Source organism: Scomber scombrus, chromosome 6 (assembly GCF_963691925.1).
Source record: "Scomber scombrus chromosome 6, fScoSco1.1, whole genome shotgun sequence".
Classification (NCBI taxonomy): Eukaryota; Metazoa; Chordata; class Actinopteri; order Scombriformes; family Scombridae; genus Scomber; species Scomber scombrus.
The window spans coordinates 9,318,105-9,331,855 of NC_084975.1; the positions used below are offsets into that span (position 1 = coordinate 9,318,105).

The window sequence follows — 13,751 nt, forward strand, 5'->3', positions numbered from 1 at the left end:
AGTAACAACACTGCGCACGACTTCCGGCGGTAACCTTCAAAATAAACCGGTATGAACAACAACACCACGTATCCACCACTCCTGTCTTTATACAGCCATGATCCATCAGCTGACAGGTGATGTGTTGACGATGGATTCTCCACTGAATCAATTTTATGTATATTTTGGTTGCTGACATAACGTTATAAGTACAATAAATCATTTTAATTTGACATGTATTGATGTTTTCCGGTCAGAATAGCTAAAACTGGCAACTTGACGAATGAAAACAACAGCGCAGGTGACTTATTGTGGTTGTTGTTGCTGCCACCTAGTGGTGCTACTTCAGAAGTACCCCTTTGATTGAAAAACATAATTCACAATAAAACATGAATATACACTAAATACAGAACAGCTTTACACTAACGTTGAGGAAAACAAGCAATAAGTGAACCAAAACTAAGCAAATATTAGCTATAATATCAAATATAAAGCAAAGTCTCACAATAAACCAAACACAAACTTATGTCATTTGTAACAGTTTTATTGGTAGGTATTTACATTTGAGATTATTACATTGATTGCTATCATACATTGTATACTGGATCTCGGTAGGACGTCTAAAATACTTTGCATATGACAGGTTTATGCAGCAGCACTTAATCCTCTCGTGACTTTTCAGTTTAATGATTGTGTTGGACGCAAGCTGCCACAGATATTACCTTTGGTTCAAACCCCCCCTCTTAGAAGCATTGCTTTGCATAGACAGGATGTCAGGACACAATTTTAGGACATAAGACAAAAAACAAAAAAAAAATCACCTGGAAGAAGAGAAGAGGTGTACATTCACAGGTTTAAGGGGGTTTGAAGGTTAGTGCATTAGGCTCACAGAAGGACGGCCTATAGCATGGTGAAGGTTGACCAACTTGAGACAATCAGATCTGTGCAGTGGGTAACAGAAATAGGAAAAACATTACATGAAAAATGTTGTGAAATCACCATTGCTTCAAATGTTGCAGGGTATATAAGTCCAACTGCCCATGTACACATGATGTTTTAAGAAAATCAAGGTCTGCCTCTCCTTTAAAACAGTCATTCATTTACCATAACTTTAAAAAGAGGTATATGGCTATAAAAACTATATAGTTGTACATTTTCACTTGAATAAAAAAGCCAGAAAAATGTTGTTCAAACAACCACAAGGATATCAGAGTCCAAAATAGAATAGAGGCCATTCAAATGGTCAACTGTGTTAGTTATCCGAGGACAGAAGGGTTATCTTGTTTTCCTGTGTTGCACGGTCAGTGGACACAATGGTACATTGTCTGAGGTCCAAAAGAACACAGTGGCCCTACTGAAGGGTCATTTTAGAAACGTGTACCATGAACCAACTGAAGGTTATGAAAGTTTGTTAATTACAGTCATGTTGAACTCATTGACATCTCAATACAGGCACCGGACTGAACAGATGAACGAAAGGGAGGACAACTTAAATTCAATGACAAAAAACCCCCAATAAAACCCCAATAAACAAAACCTGGACTATGGGTATTGTACTTAAATATGAGTGCGAACTGGGTGATAAAATTGTTTTTTAAATTACAGGGATCTTAAAATCTGCAATGTGATTGTAGCTCTAATGAACATATTCTTAGAAGCGCAGAAGTTGATTTTCAACCTGGGGAATAGTCGTTTGACAAAATAATCTTTTCTCAAGGTCCACTTAGTAGCTTTGAAAGCTTAGAAAGCTCTGAAAATAGCTAGTCATTGGCACTTGAATAAGATTATTTTATCACGCTTTCTTACGGGAGGAAAAGATCATAATAGGCTGATCAACTGTACTGTTACATTCTCTAATGCAAGCATTCGTAGAAGCTGAGAAATGTTTGACCATTACTGTTCAAATTATTAAACTATATTAGTACTTCTGTGATGTGATGGTCCGCCTTGTAAAACGGCTGTTTAACAGTCTCTGGCCAGAGTTTAGGACATGTTCTTCGAGGATGGTAACAAGAGACGAGTAATCTCAAGCAAAGTGGAATGGGACGATGGCGACATTGAGACAATGTGGTAGTGTCGGTGAAGGAAAGGAGGTAACACACAGTCATGTCATATATATATCATCATCTGATACAGAGTTCATTTTGAGTTCAATGTCAGGAAGTCATGCTATCATGCGTAATACACTTTTAAAAAAACACAACATAACATAGTTTACACTATAAGAGTAATACTATTGCTTGTGCATGTCAAAAGCTTAAAATTCTCTTATTGTGTGGGAAATAAAAAAAGGAAATGTTACAAAGAGTGTCTTTAACTACATGTAGAAAGGCACAGTTGGCGATCCTGATTACAACAGTAGTTTGGGATCATGTGCTAAAAGGTGAGTCTGGCAGACAGCAGGCACGCTATCAAGCCAACAGGAGCATGTAGTATTGAGACACACACACACAGCACACACACACACATATACAAATTTCTTGTCTTCAGTCACACAATCTCTGCTCAGTTAACTGCATTCTGACTCTAAAACTGCTTCTTTCTCTCGTGTGTCGACAGATAAAGACAAAGAAGTACATAAGAAGAGCCCAAAGTACATTGGAAGGCTGTCATGGAATGATAGGCATAGAGTAAAAACAGGGAGCGTTCACCAATCTGTGCTTGGCTGTATTAATGTATTATATTATTGTATTATATTGTATTGTATTAATTGTCTAAAAAAATCCTCCTCTCCTTTACATTTTTCAGTAAAACTTTACTTGAAGTGCACTGGTGATGTTTTTTTTATAACAGTAATTACAATGATTAATACATTATCACATGGAATGTTATGAGATTGTTAATAGCTATTTTTCGTATATTATTACATTGTAACTGTCTTCTAAACACCTCAAGACTTCAAGCAAAGTGCCACTTGCTTTCCCCTGACAAATAAAACAACGTTAAGACGCAAAGGAGAAGTCGGAAGAGAAGGCGCGTTTTTGAGACAATCAACAAAACGATTTATGGGTTAAATCGTCCCTGTGGCGACACCTCAGGCCTAACTGCAGCTGTGAATGGAGAGATTGCAAAAAAAAAGAAGTGTGTGAAATTAAAAATGAACTCCCATTATCAGCATTCTGGGAGTGTCTACCCCCTCTCCCCGTTGTGCCTGGGCCGGTCGGTGACCTCTTGTCCACGCTGCTGTTGGTTACTTCACGTCAGCAGGCCCATACGGGTGAGCTTGGCTGACAGGAAGGAGTGGAGAACGAACACCACCGGCTTTGGACCCGAGTGGAGGTCAAATACCTGAAAGGATGGAGGGGGGGAGAAAGTTAGAAGAAGGAATGAACGAAATATAGAGATAGAGGCAAGAGAGGTACCGTCCTGTCATCTCTGCCCTTAAAAAAACACTAAGTGTAGGATTTGAAAAATTCTATCTTTGGTGCCCTCTAGGGGTAGAATTAAAAATACTCTACCCTCAGGCACTGAAATGAACCGAGATTATCTAAAATCTCAAGACAAACAAATGAAGATGAATTAAGAATAATTTGAAAGGTGCTATAATCACAAGATTCTACACATAACAGCTTTAATCCAAATGTTTCAGTTCACTAAATGTTAAAATATGACTAATGTGCTGCATCTTTTATTGTTTGCTATCAAACCTTCAAAAGTTCAGGAAAAGAGATAAAACACAATGACTATGGATGTATAGACTCTCGAATCCCACTCCCCACGCCCCTTACATTATTATGTTATTATATTATCATTATAGTGGTGTGTTTGTGTTTGTGTGTGTGTGTATATATATACATATATCAGTGCTATACAATGGTCTTCAAATGACAATATCGTGTATCGCGATTATTTCTGAGACAATATATTGTCTGACAAAAGTAGTTATCGTGACCTAAGGCCTCAGTACCTGTACTCTTTTAGGCTCTCTGATGTCATTGAAATAAGTCATCTTGCACATTAAAAAACTGAACAATCACATGTGTACGGATATAGTGTGTGTGTGTGTTTTAATGCTCGCAACATACCATTTCTCCCTCTGGACCCCCAAAGTCAAGGTAAAGGTTGCGTATTCCGTCATCTGCTGACATTTTGAGCTTCTCATAGGGGTATCTGAACAGCACGGCGCCCCCTGCTGGGTCAGCTGGCTCTCTTGTCACAGTGAAGCCCTTCTCATAGTGCAGCGTCAGCCGAACGTCTTGTCTGTTCATCGTGCAGCCTGGAAGAGAGGAGGAAAGAGGAAAGAGCTTCAGAATAGAACAGTGTCTGGATGGGCGAGGGTGAGAAAGAAGAGTAGGAGAGTGAGTAATATGTGTACTGCATATATACAGTCATATCACCACTAAATTCTTCTACATAATGTCTGACATACATGTTGGTAATTTAACTGTTGTTAATCTGCAACATCCACATTAAACTGGATGGGATGTTCCTCTCTGTTGCAGCCTAAAAAACAAGTGTATCTTATATATACGTATAAGCCACTTGGTGCAGCTTTCACTGTGAGGTAATTTAATATGAAAGCATTTCCATGTGTACTACTGTAACCTGAATGGCCCGAATGTTCCTGCACAACTGTGTGGTTGCGTAGCAGCAGGTCAGGGAAGAAGAAGGAGAAGAAGGAGAAGAAGAGGAAGAAAAAAAAAAAAGAGGTTGAGGCTTTCCAGTTCTGTTCCGGCAGCCAACTATTGTTCTGCACTGAGTGGAAACATTCTCCTCTCCTGGCTCCAACTTCTGCTTTTCCTGAACAGAGCTGCTCTCTTTCTGAGCCACTGCACTCTGCTAGTGAACCGCTCGCTGTCAGGATACTGCTGTCACAGTGAAAGTGCTGTGACATTTTAAAAAAGGGCCGATATACATATAAATGCCTTCATGTGTGGATGGCAGTTTGTGTAGGCTTGTAGTTAAGAAGCTGCTCTGTATCTACCCGTTCAGCCTGGCTTTTGATTAATAATTGTTTCTAGTCTCTATATTCTATTTTTATTTTATTTTATTCATGTTTCTTTTGTCTCTTTAATCTCTTTATATGACCTAGTTTTTATTAAACTTTATCTGTTTTATTTCATTTTACATTTGTCTTTTTAATCCATTTTTTCTTCTAACTTCCTCCCTCAATCTAACAAGCTATATTCAAACATTTTCTCTTATTTTCTCTCATTTTATTTATTTTTTATTTTTTTAAATAAAGTTTGATTGATTGATATCTACATCATGTATTATTAGTAAATGCTGATAACCTATTGAAACTGTCCTACAGGTGGTCTTCTTCTCAGTGAGGATTTATCTGTGTTTACCTGGGATTATAAGAAAACACAACACAATGCGCTTTCGGCGGTTTAATTCATGACCAAATATTTTCTCTTGAAAACGTAATACCACATGACATTCACTTCTAGGTATAATGATTTCATGTACAAAGGTGAACCCACATCCTCCGCTTACTCACTGTACCAAGCAGCTGCTAACCTGTGTGTGCTGACACAAACTGCAAACAGCATTTATGAAACAAACATGTTTTTTTTTTGAGGTTGCAATCTGTGGTTTTGTTGTGTTGATTTTTGCACAATAAAACCAAAAATAAAAAAAAATAAAAAAATATCAACACTAGTGATGATATTAAATCTATATTGCAATAGATGATCAGATTCACCTTGATGACTGTAGAATGTTTTTGTAAAGCATGTGCATGTATTTCCTTTCTCATCTTGGCTCATGGTAATGCATGAGCCTGTCATTTCTAGTCTAATGACAGTATGATCAGTCTAAGATAATGGACATGATTGGTTGCTTGAACTGGGTTTTTAGAGTTTTGAAAAGAGCAATCAAACGGAACCAAAACAGTGACGTTATGGGTCCAAAAAAACAAAAAAATGAGCTGAAAGATGCTAAAAATCTCTGTAGAGCTAAGGGGAGCAGCAGAGACAGTTGATAATTACTTGTGTGTTAATATATATGTGTTTAATATACTGTATAAATAAATATATAAATTCATTTCATCACTTTGTGATGTGGTTTTGTTGGGAGGCATTATACAACATTACACAACATTACACAACATTATACAACATTAGACAACATTATACAATTAGTATAAAATAAACCAGCCTTGTAAACTGTTCCCAAACGAGCCCTGGTCTCCACAGTGAATTCTGCTACTGTGTTCAAACTCTCACTACTGAATAACCCACCTGTTTTTTTCATACACCCACACTCACCGATGGAGACTTCTTTGATGAGCTCGGCGGCGGCGTGTGCACCCTGCACCAGGGCTCGCGTCCATGACGACAGATCCCAGTGGGTCTCCACACGGAAGATGTGGGACTCGATGCCTCGGCCCGTGCCTGTCCGAGTGGCAAACACCAGGTCTGAACCCTGGGCAGGAGACCCCCGGGCGCTACCAGAGTGAACGAGCCTAGAGGGAGACACGCAGACATGTTTCACATAGTCAAGGACAACTTACATAAATTCTCCCTACTTCCACTTCAACCTTAACTACAGCCTTTGATGTCTGCACGATGAACTGGGTGTTAACATTTTTTTTGTTCTTCTTTTGTGACAGTTGTTTCCCTGCTGAAGACCTTTGTCACAGTTTAAGATTTGTTCAACAAACCTCTCTTCTTCCACTAAATAGGTTACCACTTCCCTTAAAAGATTTTTCTCAACTCTCAACTTTCAGGTACTTCCCATATTTTAGACAGTTTGTTGATCACTTTGACAGTAAATGGAAAGTACCGAGCAGTTCCTTTTGACCTTCGGCTGATATGCTGTTCAATATTTACTGATGACTTGCAATCATAAAATCCTACTGAATTAAAAAACAAATCATTGTAATACGACTTGGACTATTTTATGATTTACATTTATGTTACTGAAGGAGTGCTATTATGTGCGTGTTTTCTAATGTATTCCTTTATCTCTTTACCTTGTGGCTAGCAGTGGATGTGTGAGCAGAGGTATGGACCAGGACTCTCTGCTCCATGGCACCGATTCAAATAGCAGGATGTCCTTCTCTGTCAGTGCCATGACCACAGGCCTGTACTGCTGCCGTCCACCTTCCAGCTGGACCTGAAGGAGAAAGTCGGGAGGAAACGTCAGCGCTGATCAATATATTGAAAGATTACAGGTATACAGTGGGGAAAACAATTTTAGAAAACTGTGTGGATTGATATTGAACATTTCAAGACAGATTTCAGGCAGGGTGGTGAGCAGCTAGCGAACCAAAATAGTTGGGAAGGATTTTTTTTTAAACAAACAAAACATAATAGCATACATAAGGGAAAAGAAAAAAAATAAAAGGAGGAAAAACAAACAAACATTGCCTTCATATATAACATTGTTACAAAAAATACAAGGGGGCCTCTTTACAATGTCCAGGTCAGTAAGTGTCCATGCTATATACATGCAGTGCTCCTTTTTGTACAAATAATGCACAATGTAGAAAATACATATGGTGGCCAATTATATCATACAAGGACGTCCACGGATACACAGGTTCAAGATCCAAAAAGGGGCAAATACCAATTCATTATTCTGTAATGCTGACTAACTGTTTTGTCACTCTGCCTCTCTCTCCCTCTTCACTTTATTTCTCCTTGTCTCCCGCTCCCGCTCCCTCTCCCTCTCTCTCTTTCTATCCCTCAACCCAAACTAGTCAAGGCAGATGGCCGCCCACCTAGAGCCTGGTTCTGCTTGAAGTTTCTTCCCATTAAAGGGAAGTTTTTCCTTGCCGCTGTTGCCAAGTACTGCTCATGGGGGAATGCTGGGTCTCTCTAAAGTAAATTAAAGAGTACAGTCTAGACCTGCTCTATCTCAAAAGTGCCTTGAGATGACTTTTGTTGTGATTTGGCACTATATAAATAAAGATTGATTGATTAGTTTTTATTCCGAGTTGTCCTACCTATTAATTATATCTTAAGTCTCACTCTGTGTTTTTGCTAACATTATTTCATAGGATGTGTTCTTTATTAAAGATTCTAGCCAATCCTTGAAAAGAAGGTATGGCGATGAATTTAATAGCAACTAATCAATGAATCGACTAACTGTTGCAGCCCTAACAGTCATAATGGTGTCATTTGATAATGTGCAGGTGCAGTGATATAGATTTGACAGTGCACAGGTGTGTCTGTGTAGATATGACTGTGTGCAGCTGCAGATGAGTTAAGTAGCTCACAGTGACAATCTGACTTCACTTTATGATAGGGATGTGGTAAAAAAAATAGGTGGTTGCGTTTGAGTCATGGTGACTGGAGTGCTGGTGGAGTTACAGTAAAAAGCAGTGACTTGTTTTTGTGTGTGTTGCTGTGGGCGAGTAGGTGGGCTCAACAGGAAATAGCGTAATGCAACGGAAACTGCCATTGGTGTTTCCTGTTTTAGCCCAGTTGGAGATAAACAAGCGCCAGGAGTCCAGACGTTAAAACATGACTGTGAATGGTTGATTGAACACTTCATCAACGTTAAAAGATATCATTCAGAGTATCTTGTTCCTGGATGTGGAACTGAGACTAACCCCTGTTACACTTTTCAGTTGGCAGATTTAAATGTAGAGCTATGGTTAAATCAGGAAAACACTCTCTTCCTGTGTGCTGCTGCAGTTATTACGTTAGAGCAGATATTCCAGCCTGTATGTTTGAGGTCTGGGTTCGTGCAGTGACGCAGGAAGATGAAATGTAGCAAACTAAACTGAAAAAAACCTCTGCTACCATTTCCTTTAGAGAACAACTGAATATCTATCAGACATGAAAATGCACTGTATATCTACTTTGATATGTGTTGAATCTTAAAATCAAATTTACAACAATTTCATTTATATTTAGGGTCCAAGCATCAAGCGCTGCTTATTTGGAATTAAAGGTAAATAACTCTGTCCCGTCACATAACGGTAGTCTGTGTTTTTACAGAAGTATAAGTCCAACATGCAGTTGGTTGTTTTGATTCAAATTAGCGATTTTGGCAATGTTTTTGTAATTTCCACGCCTCACACGATTTCACCGTGATCCCAAAATTTTAAATGAGATTTTTATTGTTAAACGGAAACCCAAACCCAAAAGATGCCATATTGAGACTTTGCAGTGTGGAAAAGTGTAGAAATTGAAATGTAAAAATCTGGTTTTAGGAACGTCTTTGCTTTGGAGCCTCAGTATTTCTGCATCCAACATTTCAAAAGTTCTGACCTCATATAGATGGGCTGCTAGATTTCAGTACTGTCATAACACAATAAACTACATTGGAATGTTTCACTGGAGAGGATATATCACTCGGTTGCTCTGCAAATCTGCAAGTCTGTTTTGTTCATTGCTGGTTAAAAATAGCAAGGAGAGATAAAAAAGATTTGACATGATTTTGTTAGAATTTTGCCAAACATGCAATCACATCGAAAGATGTAAACCATTTACTGTAACCTAACCCTAGTTGTTGTTTTCAATGAATAGCCTTCCAGCTAAAAACACATGGTGCAACGGACAGTCTTGCAGCTGTTGTAAGGCTGTTGCAGCTGTTGTAGCAGTTTCCCCTCATGCCTCCACTGTTTGTGCTAAACAAGCATGTATTATTATTATAATCATTAAAATGTTATTCTTGTCTTCATCCTGTGATACTGAGAGTTTAATACATAAAGATAATCAGTTAATCCAGAGGAAGTGAAAGGGATTATCACATGAATAAGCTGTAAAACTAAACAGGGTTGAAAATACCTGTTCAGCCAGCCACCCGATGTGTTTGAGGTGGGGGTGCGTGGAAGCCGATGCCCCCATGTAGGAATTGATGTGAGCCAGGGTCTGTGGCAGGAGGGCGGCAATGTTGGTGTGGATGGCAGTGAACCAGGAATTGGCAGTGGGGCCATCTTTACAACGCAGCACCACTGTGTGCTGGCCGTCTGGGGAATGGAGCTCCAACAGTCTGAATGAGAGGAAGGACATGTATAAACGGTTATCAGCTGATCGTATGCATTTACACAAAGGGAGAAGATAAAATAATGTTAACACCTCACGAAAAAGCCCATAGGTAAACATACAACAGTTCTGGCTGTCAGCACTTCTTTAAATGTAACCTCAGACAACTCACGGAGCTCCAAAGTCAAACAGCCTGCGTTCAAACTGCAGAGCCACTGATTAAAAATGTGATAAATTATTTATTGTATCTTTGAGAACGGCTGGGAAAATAATGACAGCATATTGAAACTCTAACCAAACTGAAGTTACAAAGAGGAACTGAAGTAAACCACAGACGTGTTCACAATATAAAGATGGTGACACACTGCTTTGAGGCAATTTAATATCGCCCACCTGTGTTGTAAAGGTAATGAAGTGGCATTTATCATACCGTGGTTTTGTTATACTGTCATTAACTGTACTATTTTCCGTATTTATTCCTTAGTCGTTCTTTAGATGTATCAAATACCCACAACCACAAAGAGCATTTTTTGATACGCTCATTTTTTCTCACAGAACAAACATTCCAATCAAATGAACAGAAGTTAGACCCAGAAATACCATACACACACACCAAACCACACCTAAACTCGCACGTACTCTGCTATTTTTCTCCCAGCACATAAACATTGAGGAGTCTCATATCAGACCTGTTCTCCAGATCTGGCATTGTGAGGTTCCTGCTGATGAAGCACATCTTCAGGCTGATGACCTTCCTGTCTTTGGAGGAGGAGGAGGAGCTGCTATGTTTGGGTGACCCGGAGTCCTCACTGCCGCTGTAGCTGGGCGACTGTGGGCGGACACCATCCCACGGCAGGTCGGCCACCAGGGACGGCTTCTTGAAGAGCGGGGAAACCTCGCGGATGTACTTCACTGTGGAGGGACACAAGAAGAGAGGACAAAAAAACATGAGCTGGCATGATCCTGGTATAATCGTAGGCCCAATTCAAGGTGGCCTGATTTAGTGGCACTAAGGTACTATTACATTGTCCATGGTCCAATTGCTATTTTAGAGGCTTTTCATAACACATAGATTATACTCTCACTCTCTTTTCTTTACTTGTTTGTTTTTTTGGACGGTGAAATTTAGATATAATTCATTTTGGCTTCAATTTAAAGCAGCATTAATAGAATTTTTTGCCACTTGGGGGCAGTGAAAAAAGCTGTAAACACAACAATGACATATTATCATCTTTTTAAGTTGTTGTGGCAAACATGCTAGCAAACAATTGCCTATTTACACATTCAATAGACACTGAGCAATATTAGCATTCAAATGAAGTCGTATTTCTGTCCATTGGACAAATATAAGTCAAATCTTAAATCTACTTTTTATTAAACCTCCTTTAGCTGCTAAATGCTCCACTAGCTAGTTGATGTTCACCAGCTAGATGCTAACTATGCTTTCTGTTGTTTGGTGTTAGGCTGGTAGCATACAATGGGTTGTTCTGAGCTTTTCTTTTTGCTGAAAACATTTGCTTGTTGCTGCTGAAAATGAGGTTCGATGAGTACATCAAACACCAACAGTAAAGTTGTTGTTGTAACACCAAATCAATGAGCTGAAAGATGCTACAATGCTATGTAGCAAAGAGGCTAACTGCACTGTTGTGATAACTCAAAAGACTCCTCTCATGTTACGCATAGTCATTTGATTGATTGTAAATACAGAACTATTGATTAGTGTGGCTTTAAATGAATAATGCTGGCAGCCAAAAAAAAAATTTACTAAACTTTACTGTACTTGCAAGGTGTAGTATCGCAACATGAAACTAAAACTAAAGTAATCCTAAAGTGAGAAATTCATTGACAATTTTTTTTGTTCATTTGTATTTATTTTCTGATTTTTGAGCAGTGGAGACAAAACAAGACATCTGAAGACAACATCTTGGAAATTATGATTGGCATTTTTTCACTTCTGTTTTTATATTTTATGTAGTTTATGTCAAAAAGATTGACCACTGAGGAAAAATATAATTCGTTGAAGGTCTGCATTGGAACAAGTCAAGGTTTCAACCGAATTAATATGAATTCTATAGGACTAACACCCGAATCACAATATCATCTTGTTCCTATTTAGCCAAATTTAGATGCTTTTACAATATGCAACTAAAACTAATATTCCTTCTTATCATAATAGAGTAATCACATCCAATTTCTGTATGGTAAAGCAAACCGTAGCCTGATCCAAAGCGAGACAGCTGTTGAATATCAACAGATCTGCAGCAAATACTGTGTTGATAGTTTGACCATCTGTGGGATTCCACCCAATAACACCCAGTCACTCAGTATATACGGTGGGGCTATAAACCAGGCCATAAGGAAACACTCTGGAACTTTCTGAAAGAAGTCAGCATTTAATCTGCTTTTAAATACACTTATGGGCCCAGTTAGTGTTCAACTTTTCAAATATGAATGGAGAAAAACTGAGGTTTGATTCTTTCAACGTTAAGCTGGTAAATTTATGTGGAATGGGAAGGAAGGAGAGTTTGTCTTGTGTTTGTCCAGCCTAGAGTTTAAACATACCTAATTACTCAAACAGTATGTTATCCAAATGAAAAAGGACACTGATCATATTGCAGCCAAGAATCTGGAACGTAAACAGTTTCTGCCATCTTTCAGTTTGTCTTAAAAGGACATAATGGTCCTCTGTGTGAAATTATCTTAGAAAAACAAGAGTTGACTTGGCTGTACGACTGTGTGCTTGGCAGGTCTGCTGTTTGTAAAAGAATGGCTTTTGCTCCAATGTGAGGGATTCACTTTCCAAATTTGGTCACGTGCACTCGCTTGCTCTTCCACTCTTTTATCCTTTCTTGCACGTTCCTACTTTATCTCCTCAGTATTATCTTCAGTACATGCTCTCTTGGTCTATTTGTGCCATTAAATTGGCAACACAGTATGATTGTGTGTGTGTGTGTGTAGTGAATACAAGAAAAAGAAAATCTATGTGTCGGGCTATTGGTTTGCTCTGCTCTGTCTGAAACCTGAGACGAGGCTCTCAAGAGGTGAGGTCATTCTTGAATGGAGACTGAGATATTAGGTTTGCGAAGGTGTGTGTTTGTGTGTGTGTCTACATGAGAAATGAGAGCTGGAAAAATGTAAGATAAAGTCTGCAAGGACAAGTTCAGTCTACGATTTTAAAATGAACTCTGCCATAAAAGCAGACAGAGCAGCACAGTGCATGAGTCCATACATTCTTGTGTTTACATTACGCTATGTATGACTCATAGAGAAGGGCGGTGCTGGTAGTAACGCTGAGGCAATGAGCCAAGAAATGGAGCCTTGTTTCACCGGCCCTCTTAACCACACCACCCCTACCAACAAGGCTGGGGCACATTTCTGCATACGCAAGTGGTTTAGAGTAAGTAAGTGAGAGTGAGCATTCCTGACTGCCCATATTTATGTCTGAGAGTCATATGTAGGGAAGAAGGCTCCGCTGCAAAGCCCTACTTTCAGACTAATCATCCGATTTTATGCAAAGATGTTCAGCTGAGATATTTTCCGGCCGCAGACCCAGGGCTCTCCGTGGTTGTACATCTTTATATTTTCAATACTACATGAACGGCTCACTAAGTATCAATCTGAGTATCGCTGAACTGTGGCGCCAAAGCCCTCTGTTGGCAGTGCTGCAGCAGCTGGTTTGGTTTTTAATATTCCACGTTATTGGCAATAAGTGATAATTCTGCTAACAACGTCATTAATAATGCTATTAGTACTTCCATGAACCTGTACAACTAATACTGACTAATACACACTACGTAAAACAAGTTGGATGTGTTTTATGGAAAGTCAAAGTTGAAACTAGAGACTACTGACCAAAAAATCTAACATTGTTCCAGACCACTGAATCAC

General features: G+C 39.0%; 1 protein-coding gene across 2 annotated transcripts in view; it reads right to left on the minus strand.

Annotated features, from left to right (window-relative positions):
• Window positions 1–513: 513 nt before the first annotated feature.
• Window positions 514–13,751, minus strand: part of sntb2 (syntrophin, beta 2) — a 28,496-nt gene continuing 15,258 nt past the window's right edge. Inside the window, exons 2-7 of one of the 2 annotated variants that reach the window (XM_062420091.1) lie at window positions 10,553–10,775; window positions 9,666–9,870; window positions 6,899–7,041; window positions 6,192–6,388; window positions 4,005–4,195; window positions 514–3,267 (exon numbers count right to left, since the gene is read on the minus strand). In XM_062420091.1, coding sequence (XP_062276075.1) covers window positions 3,175–3,267; window positions 4,005–4,195; window positions 6,192–6,388; window positions 6,899–7,041; window positions 9,666–9,870; window positions 10,553–10,775 — 1,052 coding nt within the window. In that variant the 3' untranslated portion in view covers window positions 514–3,174. Of the gene's footprint in view, window positions 3,268–4,004; window positions 4,196–6,185; window positions 6,389–6,898; window positions 7,042–9,665; window positions 9,871–10,552; window positions 10,776–13,751 lie in introns of both variants that reach the window. The other variant, XM_062420090.1, reaches the window with a different exon arrangement.